This window comes from Pteropus medius, unplaced genomic scaffold, assembly GCF_902729225.1.
Source record: "Pteropus medius unplaced genomic scaffold, Ma_sr-lr_union100, whole genome shotgun sequence".
Classification (NCBI taxonomy): Eukaryota; Metazoa; Chordata; class Mammalia; order Chiroptera; family Pteropodidae; genus Pteropus; species Pteropus medius.
Genome location: NW_024349225.1, coordinates 763,411 through 783,569, shown reverse-complemented (window position 1 = coordinate 783,569; position 20,159 = coordinate 763,411). Strand labels below are relative to the sequence as shown.

The window sequence follows — 20,159 nt, the reverse complement described above, 5'->3', positions numbered from 1 at the left end:
TTTCTAGTTCCTTTGCTTATACATGGTTTTGCTTTCTCCTCTGCAGTGGTAATTCTTTTACCTTTGGGGGTTCACAGGAACCTCTTTTTAGAATCTGATGAAAGTTATGAGCCTTCCCCTCAGAAAAGTGCACCTATATTAATTTCCTATGACTGCCATAACAAATTACTACAAAAGGGTTTAAAATAACAAAAAATGTATTCTCTTACCTTTCTGGAGGCTAAAAGTTCAAATCAAGGTGTCAGCAGGCTGCACTCCCCAGAGGCTCTAGGGGGAGATTCCTGCCTCTTCCAGCTTCTGGTAGCTGTCAGCATTCCTGGGTTTGTGGCTGCCATCATTCCAATCTGTCTTACAGGTCACATTGTCCTCTCCTCTATGTCTACTCTCATATAACGGCACTTGTCATTGATTTGGGGCCCATCCAGGTAATTCAGAATGAGCTCCTCAAGATCCTTCATTTAATCTCATCTTTTATCATATAAAGTAACATTCACAGATTCCAGAGATTTGACATGGATATCTTATGGGGGCACATTTTGGGCTTACCACAGCACCTTTGCACTTGCTGACAATTTTAAAAACTCTTTGAAGTCCATATATACATGGACCCCATGGACTTTAGGTTTGACCTCCATGCTCAGTGAGAAGCACTTTGCACCTATGGTGTATTTTATTTTATTTTATTTTATTTTTTTTAGGCGAGGCAGCCCTTGGTTGACCTCACAGATTGCAAGGACCTTGTCAGTTTACAATCCCTTTTTTTTTTTTATGTTTTACTACAGCACCTGGTCTTCCTAGGTGGTCTACCATCCAAGTAATAACCAGGCCCGACGCTGCTTAGCTACTGAGATCAGAGGGGGTTGGGCTAGTTCAGGGTGGCATGGCCATAGACCACCTATGTTGTATTTTAGTTATGAGGCTTTGCCTTCTCTCTTCCGTGCCATGTTCTTACAGTCATCATCCTATTAATACCAATCTCAAAATGATGTTTGCTTCTTGTGACCTTAGGTTCTTCAATTTATAGTTTTCTTTCTGAGTTGGTTTCTCTTATTCCTTTCGGAACTGTTTATCTTCTGATAAGACTTACTGTTAAAAGAAAATAAAAGTCTTTCCTAATCCTTTTTACTTAATTCTGCAGCAAGGAGACTGAGTTCTGTGCAAACCATAGATAGCTGATAATGCCTCCAGTGAGCAGAATGATTTACCTTGGTTGAGTCCTTGATGTGCCAGGCCTTTTAGCAAGTGCTTACACATGGCTTCTTATTAAATACTGAAAACAGTCCTCAGAGGGAGGGAATAGCGACCCCATTATATAAGTGAGAAAATGAAGGCTGGTGGCAGTTAAGTAATTTGGGTGATAGAGCTTTGGTGGGTGATAGAGGCAGCAAGGGACAGAGCTGGCCTTTGAAGATTTCCTACTCTGAAGCCCTTACTATTTTAACATGCCACGAAAACATAGCACAGTTTCCTCTTAGTTGAATGGTTAGTAATCTCATTAGACAGGGGCTGTCTATGCTTGGTTCAGGGGTCAACAGACCAGATTTATAGTGCTTACCTATAGTATTACCTTGCACAATATCTTCTCTAATCCTCAGCTTTAAATAAGACTGATACCTGGCTTGCGTGCCTTATAGCGCTGCTGTTGCAATAGAGAGACTATGAATCAAAACTCTTCAAAATAGGAAAATTTACTACTGTGTAATAGTTAATTAGTTTCTCATTTGATTATATTCTTAGTACTTTATTTTTTTTACTATCCTAGATTTGAAAGTTTAGGAGAATGGTCAAACCTCAAATCAGAGGCTATCGTAGCTCCAACTATGAATTCCTTTGCTTAGGACCTCTTGGGCATTCGGCGGATGTGAACGCTTGTGTCTGCTTTCTGCTCTTTCATTTTAAGCGGCATCCCCAACTTTGTCTAGCTCAGCTCCACTTAGGATATCTACATTCATGATAACTTTCTGAGCAGTTCTCTTTCCTCGGTCAGTTTTTCACTCTTTTCATTGCTCACTTTGCCATGGGTTTGGTTGATGGCCTGAGACTGTGGTCTGAAGACTCTTCCTCTTTTCTCTATCCCCCTTCCCCAATTTCTTCACACGCTCATTCATCTATAGATACCCAAAGCTAATATCCCATCTCTCTTATTTCACCCCACTAATTATTATCACCTTCTATCTTTGCTCTAGACTTCTAGGATATAAAGATACTAAAGGCATTCTCATCTTAAAAAAAGAAAAATACCCCCCATTTAACAAACAACTCCTCTCCCTCGTCCCCACAGCCCAGCCCAGCCCTTCATCCCACATGTTGTCAGTTCCTTTCACCTACTGGCTTTCTGTGGCTTAGAAGGTAATACGCAGAATTCTGGTGATCTAGGAGTTTGGCCCACACCTTCCTCTTCAGCCTCATCCTTCGATTCTCTTTTCTTTAACTCTTCCTGTGACTGTGCAGAATTTCCTTTCTCTCAGGAGCCAGTCCCTTCGTTTGGATTCCGTTCCTTCCTGCTTGCTCAGGAACTGTCCTCCACTGTCAATTCTTCTTTCTTTATCTTTCATAAAAACTCTCACATTGCCAATTACTCTTAAAAAATTGAAGGATATGGTTGCCTGGGTCCACATTCCCAGGTATCAGCAAGAGATGGGGGCCGGGTAGTCGCTGCTCCGTGGGGGCGGGGCATGCGCTCTCTGTTTTAACACAGCCCCACTGCACCCTGCTGTCACATAGGAAACCCACTTCCCTCACTTTTGTCACCCGCCTAGTGACAAAAGAAGGAATTTTGTATTTCCTAACCTAAATTCTAGTATCTGATTTTTAAAAGTACCTCTATAATCTGGTCTTGTATTCAGAGTTATAATCTTATTTCTCCTACCTCCTGTGATACATCTTGTCATGCGTAATGAATTATTCCCCAGTTTGTCTTTCATCCTTCATAAGTGAGCAAACTTCTCGAGAACAGGGATCATATTACATCAATTGAAAAGTTTGCTTAAGTTTTATATGGAAGAAAATGTACCTCTAAGAAAACTGCAGTTGTCAGGCTCAGTGAGAGAGATGCTAGCATGGTGGTGGGCACGTGAGAGCCGAAATGACGAGGAATGGCAGATTGACAATTCCAGTCTCCAGCTTACTCCAGGGCATACCTCTGTTGACTGAAAAGGCAGGCAAAGTTGCTTATACAATTAAAAATGTTCTCTGTTTCAGTCTTTTTCTTCTTCCCTTCCATGCTGTCTCTTCTCTCAGCTTTTACTTTTCGCTTTTTTTCTTTTTGCTAAGCTCATATAGCTGCATTTCATGAGTTATGTCCCCCACAGGGGTAGAACCCTATTTCTCTATGAAGAGAATAACACTAGTTAACTGAATGAATGTATCAATAAGTGCTTTGCGGGATAGTGAGCAGGAAATGATGTGAAGTAATTATACTTAGCCAGCTCTGTTTTTCTTTGCAACTAATTCGGTCTGGAAGCCTAAAAACTCCATTTCTTGTATTTGATTTAAAATATCTGTGAAATGAGGAATTTGGATTCAGATACCTCTAAATTCCTTTCTAGCTCTAAACTTCATTAAAATCAAAACCCCTATCATATATAATGGCCTGATTCTAAAACTATTTAGAGCACTAGTAGCAAAGCACGTTTCACACTTATTTTCTGGCAATTTGGTGTAATCTTTAGGAAAAGTTAGAATGTTCCTTCTTTCAATTATTCATTTTAGGAACCTCAGGCAGACACTACTTAATTTCATTGCTTGAATTTTTCCCAGTGGAATCAAATTAAAGTAACTTTGATTTAAAAGTTACTCATCTCTGAATTTAGTATACCGTTCTGATGGTCAGCTTATGAACGAAACTTTGTTTTTTTTTTTTTTAACTTACCTCTTTATGAAATGATCACTAATTCAACCCCAAACTCCTTGTCAGTTTTAGATTTCTCAGGTCACTCAGCTGCTCTTCTATCAATTTCATCTTTTTGGAAAGTCTCTCTGGGAAACCTCAACTTGCTCCAACTTGGACTGGTTATCCACCAAGTCTAGTTCTCAGCTAACATCCCGATCTCCCTTTCCAATCTTCCTGGGAATTCTTTTTGCCTCTCTTTAGGTTTCATTCCCAATTTCTTATATCATAGTTTTTTTTCCTTCTTGGTTTATTCCTTTATTTGGGCAAAGCATACTATCCAGGTTCCTAAGAATAAGGGATCTGTTTTTTAAGACGTTGCACAACTGAAAATAGTTTTTCTGCTCCTTCGTCTTTTGAATGTTTCCTTTTTCCTTTCTGAACGTCTGCAGATCTTCTCTTTGACACCATTGTCGTGAAGTTTTCTGTACGAATGCCTTGGGTTGGGTCATTTTAATCCACTTATTGGTTACTGGATGTTTCCTGTCAATCTAGAAATTTATGTGCTCAGCTGTTCTTTAATTATTCCTTTGATTCCTTTTCCTCTGTTTTTTTTTTTTTTTTCTTTCCAGAACTTCTGTTATTTGAATGTTGGACTTTTTGGAATGGTCCTCTAATGTTCAAGTCTTTTCTCTCCTGTTTTTCATCTTGTCTTTTTATCTTTATGTTTGTCTTTATACTTTCTGAAAATTTTTGCAACTTTACCTCCCAATCTTTCTTTTAAGATTTTCATTTTTGCTATCGTGTTAATTTCTAGCAGGTGCCTTTTCTCCTTGAATGTTCTTTTTTTTTTGCATCTTGTTCTTGTCTCATGGTTATCACATCATCATCTCTGACTTCAATATTGATATTAGTAGTCTCTTTCGAAGTTTTATTTTTCATGTGTTATCTCTGTTTCCTCAAGGTTCTTTATTTTTGTTTGCTTTTTTCCCCCTATCTTTTCTATCTTTCACTTTAAGGGCTATTTTGGGGGGCAGGTATCTGATAATACATGTTTCGCTGTTCTTATTTAAAAGTAGCAGACCACGAAGGTGATTGATAGCCCTGCTAGTGACTGAGGCTTATTGTGCACACTAGCCTCATTGTAGGATAATCTGGTTGGAAGATTTCACTGGAGAGCCTCAGATGCCAGTGTTTTTAGATCTTTTCTCTAGAGCTGTCAGATTTTTTACAGAGGAGACTCTTTCAGACTCCTGGCTGCCATATCCAGGGGCTAAGTGGATCAAGAGTGGGCATCAGAGGGATGGATCTGTTTCCAATAATCACACATGTGCTTAGTCCTCATGTCGTCTGTGCTATTCTCATTTGTTATTTAAGTGCACCCTGATTCAACCAAAGGCTTCAATTGACCTAACTTATTTTGAACTCTCTAATTTAGTGGTTCTTAAATGGGATGGAAGTGGGATGTTTGGAAATGCGTAGAGTCTTCTGGGTTGTAACAGAGACTATTGGCTAGAATAATAAAAGTTTTGTGATGAGAATGGCTGCAGGAAGAATTGCTTCTCCCAAGGTACCAATCGCTCCCCTTTTGAAAACAGTCTGTGTTTAATTAATTTATCAGTTAATTAATTATATAAGTTTCAGATATACAACGTTATAATTCAGTATCTGTATACACTACAAAGTGCTCACCCTTGAAAGTCTAGTAACCATTCATTACCATACAGTTGACCCCTTCGCCCCTTCTACCCACCTTCTAACTGCCTTCCCCTCAGTTCTCTGTATCTGTGCATGTGCTTTTATTTTGTTTGTGCAGTTTTTTTAAGTAGCAGTTAGTTAATTACCAGTATTACCTCTGCGTTTCCTGCTGTTTCTTAGTTTGTGCTTTCCAGTTGGTGGTGGTTTTGATTTTATTGGTGTCTGGAATTGGAAACTCTGTTCTGAAGCTTCCTTTTAAGCAGGTGGCTGGAGTGGGAGCAAGAAGACTAGTTAGGAGGTCACGCAGAAGTCCAAGAAAGAGTAGTTGGCTCCTTGGACTAGAGCAATAGTCAAAAAGGAGAGCCGTAGGAGATGCAGGATGTGTTTTGGGGGTAGAATCCATAGGTGTCAGAGATGGATTGAATGTGGGGATCTAAGGGAAGGGAGCAATCATCAGAGGTCTTAGGTTTTGTCTTGAGCCGACTGCGTGAGTGACAGTGTCTTTTGTTGAGATGGAGAAGACGAGGGTAAAGAGCTGCTTCTGTATTGAGCATATTAAGTTTAAGATGCCTGTACCCAGGGCCCAAAGAAGGTATTGATTTTTTTCTTACTCATTGCTTCTTTAGACTTAACTCCCATGCAAAAAACACTTGATTCTTTGGCTGTGCGCTTCTGTACCCCTTCTCATCGCTGCTGCCCACGAGCCTTTGTTGAGGACTTTGGGACTTGGCTCACCCGCCCCACTTCCTGGTGTGGTCATTGGCAATTTCAGGGGCCGTGTGAGCAACTTGTCCAAGTTACTGCCTTCAGGGTTCTCTAACCTGCAGCATGCCAGCGGTGACAGCGTGATCCGGTGGTTCTGAATCCTAGTTCCCCCACTTTCTAACTATATAACTTTGAAAATTCTGCTTACCCTTTTATGTCTCATTTTTATCAATTCTAAATCGGGGATAATGGTATCTGTACCTTTGGGATTTTGTGGAGATTAAACAATAAAATAATGTAAATTATTTTCTGTTACTAATTACAAATGCCTGGCACACAGTAAAGCAGTCTATAAATGTTATCTATTAAGATTATTAGTATTTAATTATATATCTATTTAATAATACATGCTATTATTCTTTCAGTTAAGCAATCCTTTCAAAAGCTACTCCTTGAGACTTGCCTTCTCAAGCTGAACCTCTTAAATTTTAAGTGCCAACGGAGCACTGACCGCAATTTCCAGTGCGTTCAATATATTTGCTTTAAAAAATAAAACAAAACTCATCGGTGCTTCAATTCCAGTGGTTCTTATTTACGAGTATACATCAGATTGACCCAGGGAGATTTTTCAAAATGTCTGGGTGCTACTTCTGGGAGTTTGACTAGAATGGGGAAGGGTAGAGATGGGGGATAGCATCAGTGTATATTAAAATAGTCTGCCCTTCATTTTCTTTTAGTTAATTACCACCTTGCTTGGTTCCTTTCCTTGCCAGTTTCCCCTCCATTAATTAGTACCTTAAGCTACTTTCTCATGGCCACCCTTAATTAATGTTCTTATTCTTTTTATCTTGCCCATTTGCTCTGCTCACCTCTAACTGACGAATTCAGTGCAGTCTTCCCCCAATGTGGGCTGCTGAAAGCTGAGGTTCTTAAACTACGTGAGATTCTTTCGTGTGTGTGTGTGTGTGTGTATTGTGTGTGTGTGTGTGTTTTGCTCTTTAATCTTTGGAATTCTATTCATATTAGAATACCTGACCTTACACGACACAGTAGGCGTGTTATGACTCTTTTAGTTAATAGTGATTTTGAAAGTGATTTTAACTCTCATGCAGTCCAATTACCCAGGATCTCTGTGGTTCTATCAATTATATCTCATTCATTTTCACAATATGTTTGGAGTAGCATTAATGGTATTATTAATGTTTCATAAATGAGAAAACCAAGGCACAGGATAGTAAAATAGTTTGTGGCATCACTTGTAGGCATAATTTTTTTTTGAACCTTGAAAGGCAATTTATTATGATCATGTATTAAGCAACCTTTTTTCTCCACATTAATTCTGTTTTCTTGGTTTATATATGGCTTTAGCAACACTGCTTTTAAGGAAGTTGTGATGAATTATTGTTTTTTTTCTTTTCGAGATGTAAACTGTCTTGAGCAATTCTAGTCTATAACTTTTGGGGGACGTTTCTAACATGTTAAAGGGAGAGGGAGAGGGAAGAGAAGTAGATATTAAGCTTTGGCTTTGGTTTTTAACAAGAATTTAAAGAATTCAGTTACAACTACGTTACTTTTCCTGCAGTTTTATTAAGTTGTCTTTTATTCCCTTTGGAAAGAGTGGACCTGACCCAATTATTTTTTTGAGGATGCTTTTCACAGGACAGTTTGTTAAAATATTTTCGTTCTTCTGATCGAGTTCAGTGTAAGAACTGGCAGGCGTCATAGCTTCTGTCCTTTAACATGCAAATAATTCTATTCCTTGCTTAAGATACTGTCTCTATTATTATACTTGCCAGTTCTGGGATAGCTATCATCTGAGGAACATAGCTGCTTCATACATAAAATAAATGCTTTTTCCTTGCAAGCATTTTTTAATCTTGATTTTGTTAGTCATATAACTGTCTAACAGTGATATTTGAAGCATTTAATAGTATGATAAAAGTACGATAAAAGAAGAAGACCACAGATACTGGAAATTAAATTTATTGTTGAATAAAATTGAGATTATTACAAAATTCAACATAACTTTATAGCTACATCAGGATAATTTCTTAATTAAAAACTTGATCCAGACACCATTACTTATTTGATTCAGTATGCCATGTAAGTCTTACTAAATTGACATTTAGTTTGAAAATATATTTTGGCTAAGTTATAGCTGAGAGAGAAAATATGTATTGGATTAACTCTTAATGATTACACCCTGAAAGTATTATGGAAATGAACATTGAGAACCACTTATAATACAGAATGTTAGATGTCTATTAAAGTGTTCTAGATGTTTAAAGTACAGTACAGTTGTTCTTTTCCTATATTCAATAAGAAGAAAACTGTAATTTGTGAGGGAATAGAATGGAAAAGAGAAAGAATGAGCACAGTTGAGGGGGTGGGTGAGGCATATTAGTTTCAGAGAGCTGCCATAACAAAGTACCACAAAACTGGGTGGCTTAAAACAACAGAAATTTATTATCTCGTAGTTCTGGAGATGAGAAGTCTGAAATCGAGCTGTTGGCAGGGCTGTGCTTTCTCTGAAGGCTCTAGGGAAGGCTCGACCCTTCCTTGCCTCTTGCTTGCTTCTGGTGGTTGTCTGCAACCCTCAGCTTGTAGACACACCACTCCAGCCTCTGCCTCCATTGTCACATGGCATTCTCTGTCCAAATTTCCCTCTTCTTCTAAGGACACCAGTCATATTGCATTTAGATTTAGGGCCCTAGCCTCATCTAGTTTGACCTCACCTTAACTTGATTACATTTGCAAAGACACTTTCCAAATAAGGTCACATTCACAGATTTTTGAATGAATGTAAATTTTGGGGGGGACACTATTCAATCCAGTACTGGGTGCTCTAAATGCAGTTTATATTTTGAGATTTAAACCAATATGCTTACTAAAATAAACAGGTAGATACAGTCTATTTAAAAAACTTATTTTTATCTGCAGCTATGTTCACATGGACACTTCCCACTGTATAAGCCTAGGTATTTACTATTTCCCATTCATGTAGCAGAGATTGCATTAAAGGAATAGTTGGTTACGAAACATCTATTTATATAGATGTAGAACCAGGAGACTTTCCACATGACCTCTTAATAGCTCAATATTTATAGAACCTAGATAAGCTTTTCTTGGACATTTTAACTGCTCTTAGAATAATACTTTTGTTATTATTTATTTTATGTGCACAACACCTTACAGAGGCTGATGCTTTGGTTTATTTAGTGAAGAATGAATTAATGAAAGAACGAGTGTGTGTGTGTGTGTGTGTGTATGGTCAATAGAAGCATGATATGGGGAGTTTTAATTTAGTAAATATATTTTCCTCATCATTTTTAAAAATCCACCTGGTGGCATTCTTCACATACGGTTCCACACTTTATTATTTACAGTATATCATTCTATATTTGTATACAAATGCTGATTATATAACATTCCATTACATATGTATAATTTAACTATATCTCTACTTTTAATTTTGATAAAATACACATTACATTAAATTTAGCATCATACAGTTATACACATTTTTATGTGTATAGGTCAGTACTGTTAAGTATATTCACAGTATTCACAATCTCCAGAACTTTTTCATCTTGCAAAACCATGACTCTATAAAACTGAACAACTTCCATTTCCCCCTCCTGGCAACCACCATTCTGTTTCTATGAATTTGAGCTAGTCTCCCTTTTTTAGTTGTTTTTATCTTTGCTCTTATCAACAATGCTGCAATAAATAGCCTTGCATATGTGTCATTTTGCACATGAGTAAGTATATCTGTAAGATGAATTCCTAGAAGTGGAATTGCTGGGTAAAAAGATTTTCACAGTTCTTAATTTTGATATATATTATTGCCAAATTGACTTCTAAAACTTTTGTACCAATTTATACTCTTCTAGCAATGTATGATATCGCAGTAGTAAAGTTAACTTGTCAGCTGAACTAAGTGGGAACTTGGGAAGGGCGCTGTGACAGGAGAGTTGGTGCCACCGGTGGCTCTCTCAGTGTTCTACTTCTATTCTACCTCTGTTCCTTAGGGATTCTCCACTGCATAATGAGGCACTCCAGTGTATTGGGGTGACAGTGAAAGGTGATTGGGGAAGAAGGGAGGCTGGGGGAGGTGAAGCAGGTGGGCTCCAGGTCTCCCCATCTCTATTTCATCCAGAACCATGATACACAGGCAGTTCGACTTCTTTCCTTCTGGCAGTGAGTGAGATGAGTGAATATTAATGGCTATTCGACCTCTGGTGATTCATGCCAGACATTTGAAGAGCCTTAGAAAATTCTTTGTAGAATCCTGATGTTTAAAACTGAGGCTCAATTTTTTTTTTTTTCTGTGAGATAAATTTACTATGAAATGAAGTATAACCATATGGAGTAACCACTATTTTCTATAGAGTGTACGGTTTTGGTGCAATGACTTTTCATCTGGAGATTTTAAATAAATGTAACATCTTTATTTTTCTTATTTTAAAATGAAAATACTTCATACATTTTTGTAATATTCACTTATTTTATTGTAAAATAGAATCTGAAGGGCTCTGGGAATCACTTCCCAATGGTGAGCAGTATTAAAAGTTTGGAATTAATTACCCCAGACTTTTTTCAACATGTTACATAACATGAAATTTGATTTCTTCTTTAAAAAGATGGAATCATACTATACATTTGCTCTGTTTACTTGATAACAATTCCTTTTGGGGTTAGCATGCGGATATCTTCCATTCTTTGAAGGTTATCTCTTCATTATATCATGATTTTCATATCCATTCCCCTGTTGGTGAACACTTAAGTTGCATTAAACATCCTTTATGCATTTATCTTTGCCTATTTGGACAAATATTTCTGTAGCATAAATTTGAAGAAGTAAACTTCTAGATCAAAAAACCGTTTTATATTCTAATGGGAATTTTTGGGTTCTACCTAATGTTATATCAGTGTCCTGATTTTTATAGGAAATAGAGTTCTAAACTTTCAGAAGTTTTAGCTAGGTGATGTATCATTAATGTATACCAGTTTTTCTCTAAAAATCTTTAAAATGACAGCTTGTTTATTCTTACAGTGATGGAATGGGGAGACGATATCGAAGCGGTCTCAAAGGATGAAGCTGTAATGTTGGTGAATCATCAAGCAACGGGAGATGTGTGTACACTGATGATGTGCCTCCAGAACAAAGGACTGGTAAGCCATTCTGAAGGCAGAAGTAGACAGTAGAAAGGAAAGGTTAATAAACAATCGATTCAAGTATATTACTATAGTTTAGAACGTAGACTTTAATATGTATACTTTTCCTGAAAATTTAGAAAATTTTAAAAAAGAAAAATGTACATAATTCTAAGTCACTCCAGGAGAGGAATTTAGAGACTTAAAAAAATAACTGCGATAATATGAATTGTATCTCCATAAGGCTATTTTTTTTTTAAAAGAAATAACTGGGATGAAAGTAAAATTAATGTGGTTTAAATTGGGGGCTTTCTTGAGATGAAGTAGTGGATTGCCAGCTTGAGAAATACAGACACAAAAAGCAATACTGTTTAAGATCGAAGAGTAACATTGGTCAGTGAATTCGAGGAGTTGGGGAATCTTTAGCCAAAGGAAAATAAGGTAAGTATTATTTTGGATTTCATTACAAAACATACTGAAAAGAAAGATATTAGGCTCAATTTATTCAGTGTTCCTAAGATTGCATTTGAACTGTTAATTTACATTGCTTATATTGATAACTAAAATATATCTGTAAACTGGGTGGGTTTAAAATAAGTTCTCTTTAGCATTAAAGGAATTATCACCTTAGAGGTTCTATTCATAGAAAAATAAATAAATAGAAAGTATATAAAATTAATGGAGCTGATATTTGGCCTAATAGTAAAGAAACAAATCTATAGATGTTTATTGCTTTGTGTTCATGATCAGTGACTATAAGTATAGAACACCACCATATAAGACACTTTGCTTTTATATAATGGTTCTGGATGAAATAGAGATGGGGAGACCTGGAGCTAACAGTCCAGTGGTAGGTGGATGGAGGGTATAGCAAGCAATACTTAATTGCAAAGTGAGAAGTATTCGGTGGTGGGTGAGTTCAGTATGTACTTGATGAATATAGAAAACTTTGTGGAGGGAAGAGGACATATACTTGGCCTTGAAGGAGAAGTAGAATTTAGTAAAAGAGTATTGAAACGAGAGACTTATTTCTCGTTGAAACAATCTTGGCCAAAACAACAAGGCGAGAATAAGCCTGGTTGTGTTTAAGGCCCTAGAGATTTTGATTCAGTAGGTCAGGGGTTAGGAAATGAGGTGAGAGAGTCCAGGAAAATATGTTTGATTGTTTTGGAATTTGTTTTTCTTGTCTATCTGAAAAGCAGAGATATAATCTTGCTGGAATGTGGAATAAATTCAGTTATTTCTTATATTAAGTCTTGAATTTGTTAAAAGACTATTTCACTATGTAGATATATTTGTACTAATAACAGTATCTATTGTTTGTTACCTAAATTCATGATGTTAAAATTTTGTAAAAACTTGTTTATTTGGTTTTGTAGCAAGAGAATCCCCAATTAACATTTTTATTCTTGCTGAAATGATAATTACATTTATAGTGATTATTCTGAGTGCCTAGTGTCTTTAATTGGTTTTTGAATCTCAAAGAATGATTAAAATAGTCAATATAAATATGCCTAACATTATCACTGTAACTCCAGTTTAACATAGGTGATAACTTTATTAACCAGAATATTAGTTAATCTGAAATCTTCCAATCATGTGGACGAAGCAAGTTTGGTTTGTTTGCTTTTGTAAATAGATTTCAGTTAGTGTGTCAGGTTCATTTTTCTGTCTAGAGTAATTTTGTTTTTGTTTTTCTTTTTTTTTAATTTTCAGATTAGTTATCCTAACATTTTTTATGATCTGATATTGCCAAACAATTTTAAATCTTGAAGAATTTATCTTTTATAAATAAGTAATTGAGAAACATAAAGCTGGGATTTACCTCTTGCTTAATAAGTTAGGGCAATATTAATTTATATTTACAAGTAGGAATGCTTACTTGATTTATTGCATACTCCATGATACATTCAAGTACTCTCAAAACTTAGGTTGTTTGAGTATAGTTTCTTCTATTCAACATTTAATTATTTCTTGTTTTTAAATATTTTAGGTTGTTGCTCAAATGATGTGGTTGATGGATCATATTTTTAAGTACACAAACTTTGGAATTGTTTCTCTAATTCATGGAGACTTCTTCATAAGACAGGTAAGTAACGAGCATTTTTTTTTCACAATGATAGCCTGATTAAACTGATTCTTTATTTTAAAATGCAGCATTACAGAACCTTGTCCTCTACTCCTTGTTCTCTAAGTCATTTATTTCAATCCAAACTTGAATATGCATAAGCATTAAAATGCTAGTAATGTAAATATTCTACTCTCTACCTTCTTCTACCTATATAAACAGTACAGTGTTCTTAGCTATGTGAATTGAGCAAATTATTGAAACTCTCAAAGTTTCTCCCCTGATAGGGGATTAAATTAAGTAATACATGTCAAGCACTCAGACTAGTGCCCACTACCTTCGTCGTCATTTCTGTCATGATTACCACTATCATCTATATTATCGCTATTATTTTTATTTACAAGTCACTGTTATATAACTAAATTAGCAGTAGAGAGATTATTAAATAAATAAGATTACCAGTCAGGAGATTATTAAATAAATAAATAAGAGGAAATATTTAGAGAATTCATAGTAGGAAAAGTAGGACATCAGATTTCTGTAAATCCAGAAAAAACTTTAGAGAAGATAATATTTGGCATAAATCTAAAGAATGAGTATGGGTTTAATAGAAGGGGCATTGGGAATGGGTCCCAAGCATTAGGAATAGTTTGGTGTAGGAAAAAGAGTCATACCCTCTTATCAAGTCAGCACTGCATTATAGTATTTCTCTGATATGCTGTTATTATCACACACATTATTCCCTCAAAAACAAATAATTGAATTTTAATATGCAGGTATTTTTATGTATGGTAATACCACACTTAGCTGGCATTTACATGTTCAGCAACTTCAACCTGGATTGTGTAGTACCTTGCACAAGTACTTAATGAATAACTAGTGAATCTAATTAAGCTTTTTCTAAGAACCACAAATTCAGAAATAAGCTAGAAGTTTGTAGGTGTCACAAAAATATATACACTTTACTCCAGACAGTTTTATGTATAGAACATATTTTTGTTTTTCACATGCTGTGCTATTATGTAGTTTCTTCTGCAAACACCCTTGGTTCTTTTGAGCAGAGAAATTGAATAGACACATTGAATAGGCACTGGAACCTCAGGAATAAATAGCAGTGGGGATTGGCCACAAGGTTGAGATAAAATAAAGTGATCAGAACAACAAAGAGGCTAGCTTAAAAATCTCAGAATATCGCTGGAGAGGGAGACAGCAGAAGTTTAGCAGTCTAGGAAGAATTCAGGAGAAAAAGTAGCTGAGCCCTTTGCATCATGGGAGTCTAAGGAAATTACTGAATTTATACTCTAGTAGTATTAACAGTTGACCCTAAATGATACTCAGTTATCAAGAAGAGGCTAAAATACACTAAATTTTTGGTGTACTTTGAGGAGATAAAATTAGAAAATGATGCCTTCTAAAACATTTTCCTTTTTATTGCAATGTAAAGTTTTACATACTTAGACTTTATTTCAGAATATCAAAGAGATTTGCAAATTTATTTCTAAAGAGCAACATTTTATCCCAATAGATAATAATAAAAATCTATAAAATGGAGGGAGGGAAGAGAAAAACGTATGAACGGTAAAGAAAATTTCTTGGGACTTTGCTACTAGACAGTTTTGACGAGATATTTCCAAGAATATTAAAAATATTTTACATGTAGAACTTCAGAACTTAAATACATAAAGCTTAATCATAATTCAATTCAGTAAACTAGCTAAGAAAATGTGTTACTTGTTTTGCATTTGGTATAATTTAAAGTCTGAAAGCATCCAAATTATTCTGGGGAGCTTCTATAATTGTGTTGGCTGGAAAATTATTGGCAAATCGATCATACTGGAAGAAACTTTGTAATATTTAGTTGTGGGTTTTGCGCCTTCCTACAAATTTTTCCAGATTCCTCTTTTCAGGCTCCAAGTCATCTTCTTTCCTCTCTTTCCCTCACAACTAAGACCTTGTGCATCAGATCCTTGACTTTCGGATTTTTTCCTGAATATACTGACTTCTCATCAGTAAACCACAGTTGAATCTCATCAAACTCCTTTGTCTGGAAACTACAATATTCTCCTAATTTGTCTCCTGTAGCCTTTTTGTCAGGAGATTTTTTTAAATGTAAACGAGATTATGACACTCCTTATTTAAAACTATCGGATGACTTTCTACCCCAAACCACTTACCATGTCCAAGGCCCTTCTTATCTGTTATCCACCTCCTCTGCTGTGCTGTCATCCTCATTCATCACACTTCAGCCATGCTGGCCTTGGTACAGTTCTTTGAACATGCCAAGCTTGTTCCCAGCTCACGACCTTTGTCCTTTTTGCTCTTGTCAACCCGGAGTACTTTGTCTCCCAACTTCACATGGCTTGTTCCCTCACATTGTCAGCTCTTTGCTCAAATTTCACCTCCTTGGAGCCGCTTTCCCTGACACTTGACCCTCTCTATCCTCTTACACGTTTTTCCCTAACACTTATCACCCGTTGAATTTATACTCCTTATTTACTATTTTCCCCATTCCAGTAAGCTCCATGAGGGTCTCTTCTGTCTCCAGTGTGTAGGGCAGTGCTTGGCAAGTAGTAGGCACTCAGCATAGAGTCACTGAATTGATGAATGAATGAACTTTCAGGGGCAATTGGAGCAATTTTTTTTTTTTCTTTAGGAAGAAAGTTTTATTTATATAAGTGCTGATGACTTTTTACCACTCTGGTCAAGATGGGCAGTAAGTGGGGGAAATCATGCTTCCAGTCTGTGATTGAGTTTTACTTTAGAAGCTGTTGTTTCTATTTAATTTTATGGCATTTTAATTTTAAATGTACCTATATGTATTATATGTGTGTCTGCCTTCTAGGGAAAATCTCATCGTGACCAACAACTTCTTCTTCTCAAGAAGCACCTAGAAAATAATTACAGGAGTAGAGATCGAAAGTGGATTGTTCTGTTCCCAGAAGGGGGCTTTCTCAGGAAAAGGCGAGAAACAAGTCAGGCATTTGCTGAGAAAAATAACTTGCCATTTCTTAAGCATGTCACTCTGCCAAGGATTGGGGCAACGAAAATTATTTTGAGTGCACTTGTAGCACGACAGGAAAATGGAAGTCCAGCAGGAGGAGATGCTAAAGAATTAGGTATGGTGGTTTTTTAGCATTTTCTCCTTTGTGAGAATTAAAAGGTTTTCTGGAGTTCAGAAGATGATGTTGTTCTTTTCTATCTTTATAATAGAAATAATACTCTGGGAGAAGATGAAAATATAATTTTTAAATGTTTCCGTTTATAAAAGTAATCCATACTTACAATAATTTATTCCAATTATACAGAAATGCATAAAGTAAAAGATGTCTTTCCCTTGTCTTGCCTATCCTTACTCCTGGCCATTCCCACTACTGCAGTAAACAGTCCTATAAATATCTTTACATAGTTGTGGAAATATTTCTGTGGTGTAGATTCTTAGAAGTAGAATAACTAGATTAAAAAATATAGGGAGAGAAGTGACTAATTTGTAAAACTAATCATAGATATGCAAATGAAATAGTAATAATATATATTTTGTCATTTATAAAATTTACCAAGTTTTTTTTTTTTTGTAATACAGAGAATGAATTTAATGCAGTTTGGCAATATTTATTAAGAGCCTTAAAATATTGATAAATGACTCAGTTATTCAACTGCGAATAATACTATCAAAAGGAAATAATCTGAAATACTAGCAAAGAAGTTTATCACACCATTATTTATAATAGCAAAAAATTGGAAATAGCTGAAAGGGAGAATGGATAAGTAATCATCAATTATCAAATATCCATCCAACAGAATACAATGCAGCCATTACAAATTATGTTTATGTAGAGTTTCTATTGTCTTGGAAAAATGCATATGCTCTGTAATGTTAATAGAGTGAGAGGAACATATGCCTCTGATGAAAACAATCTGAGCTCAAATATATAAACAATAAAGCAATAGAAAGGAAATGTTAGCAGTGATTGCTTCTCTGAGTTGTAACATCATGGATGATTTTTTTTCTCATTTCTTAATACTTTTCTGAATTTTTTAAAATAATGAGTATATATTACTTTATGGCCAGGAAAAAGTAAAACACACTCAGAGATGCAACTACATATCTTTGAGATAGGCTGGTGAATTGTGAAGTGTTATAGGTGACATTTGGACCAACAGCGTAAAGACTGTTATGAAGAAGTTTATCTAAGACAGGATGAAAGCTTGGTGAGAGAAGCTGAAAGAAACTCACTAGGGGAAAAAAAGAAGAAAAACTCAGTAGGCCTGTTTCCTTAGTGGCAGTTTGCTATTTTTTTAATATTCTTTAGATAAAATAAAAATAGAAATGATAAGTTCTCAGGAATACGTATTTTTAAATAAGGACCAGACATAGAAATAATGCCTGTGAGATTACACTGGCAATAAGGACCAGACATAGAAATAATGCCTGTGAGATTACACTGAGTTTTCCTTTCATTTGTGTTTTTAAGCAGCTGCTTGGCAGTCAGCTCTCTTAATCTTTCATCATCTATTAAAAAGACAAGTTGAAAGAGTCTTTTAATAGAAAAGGAAAGTTCAGAATAGCTTCACTGCAAGAGAGACACTGTGGCAATGTCAGCCAAGCCAAAGCTTGAAGGGAAGGCCTTCCAAAAGGATTTGTTGCACTAATTAAGACTGCTGTTTTTAAATCGTTTTACCCAGTCAGTCTGTTCTCCTGTGAGGTCATAGATCTCTCAAAGGTAGGGGCAATTGTCGTACTGATTACACAATGGTGAAGAAAATGGTTTTTTCCTTGGGAACGAGACAATTTCTGTTTATAACCAAAGCAAAGTAGTTTATTATTTATTTTACCTTAGTTAAAGTTTTTATTCTAGCTGTTAGGAGAAATCATAAGAAATTCTAGAAAGTCTATACCTGAAAACTAGTTTTACTTGCAATTTACCATTTTTTTCTCTGTTTTGGTATTTTGTATGTTATTTTCTTTACTGTTCAAATTCATTATTTAGTGTTTTATTCCATATAAACTCAAAGCATGCCTTTGTATCTGTTTTACTATGTGAACCATACACATATCAAAATTAAGTTGTATCTGATTAACTTTAAAAAGATTAATTTTTTTCTTTGTTTATTAAATGATGTAATAGATACTAAACTGAACCCTGATTTTTTTTCTCATGATTTTATTATAAAATTTTTATACATACATAAAACTTGAAAGAATTTTACAATTAATATCTATGAACTAACCGGCTAGATTCTATAATTAACATTTTACTGTATTGGCTTTATCATATCTCTATCCATCCTTCTGTCTGCCCATTAGTCCATCCTGGTTTGTTTTTTTTTAATGCATCTCAACATAAGTTGCATACATCAGTATACATTTCAGCATGTACATCACCGTTATCTTGTCAAAGTGTGTTTTATTTCATAAACTCTATTCCTTTAGCAATACAATATTTAAAAATAAATTTTTTTTACTGATTTCTTTTATGGGTATTATTTTCCTTTCAGGGCGTTATCTAAAATTTTTAAAGAATATGAAGCCAGTTTGTAATTATTTGACAGACGAAAGTAAAATATCATCGATTCTTAATGCATATTTGTTTTGCACTTATTTTTGAAAATGTTTTATTTTTTAGGAATCTCTTAAATACGTCAGACAAAGCATAGACCATTACATGTTAGTCTAGCTATCACCATTCCCTGTGAGGATTCCCCTCTCAATTCTTGCTCAACTCTGTACTCCATGCTGGCAATACAAACAGCGGGCAAAGTACAAAGTTGACAGCACGTCCCCATTCCCTCTCACAGTGACAATACCTGTCGTACCTACCAAGGACAGACAAATTTATTGCTTTATTTGTATGTAGCTCTTGCTAAAATAAGAGGACTTTTTCTGGTTTGTTTTAAATGAGCAGCAAGTGATGATCATGTGCATCAATATAATGCTCAATTTTATTGCCTTATTTCAGTATTTATTAGTGCCTCCCAGGTATCACAAACCTGGGTGTTCATATTATATTGTGTTATATTTAGTGAATGTTTTTGTTATTTTTGAGGTCTCTTTTTCACTTTTGTGATGTGATACTTTAGCTTCTGACCTTTTCATAGGGCAGTTTTTATGAGTGATAAAATTTAAATTAGATCTTGATGCTGCGTAATTGTATTGAATACTTGAATGATGCATGTCCAATAAATAATAGTACTGTTATTTGTTAATTTGTTTAAGACTTATCTGTTTTATAATATAATCGGAAATGCTTAATTTCATCCTGAGTGCATTATGTAGAACAGTAACACCAAAGTTCATCCTGTTTTCTTAAAGCAGAAGGGGTATCATCAGTATGCTCTATACTCCTCAAGTAATCTGTACTGTTATTTGCTGTAAATAATATAAAAATTGATCCAATTTTAAGTCATTTTTTTGTTGTTCTCAGACAGCAAATCAAAAGGCCTCCAGTGGATAATAGATACAACCATAGCATATCCCAAAGCTGAACCCATAGATATTCAGACCTGGATCCTTGCATACAGGAAACCAACAGTCACACATGTACATTACAGGTGAGAATTCTGTTAATACTAAGCATATCGCCAACATAAAGTACTATCTCAGGACAGTATGAATGTTTCAATTTTAAATTTTTAATTGATATAATTGACTAAAAATCATTCGTATGCTGAATTTTTAACATGTAAATGTCATTTGAACTAGTA

At 35.3% G+C, this 20,159-nt stretch overlaps 1 protein-coding gene across 1 annotated transcript in view; it reads left to right on the top strand.

Annotated features, from left to right (window-relative positions):
* Positions 1–20,159, top strand: part of LPGAT1 (lysophosphatidylglycerol acyltransferase 1) — a 62,205-nt gene that overhangs the window by 17,174 nt on the left and 24,872 nt on the right. The window contains 4 exon segments of the mRNA XM_039881142.1: positions 11,289–11,407; positions 13,383–13,478; positions 16,300–16,573; positions 19,880–20,006. Of these exon segments, the coding sequence (XP_039737076.1) occupies positions 11,289–11,407; positions 13,383–13,478; positions 16,300–16,573; positions 19,880–20,006 (616 nt within the window).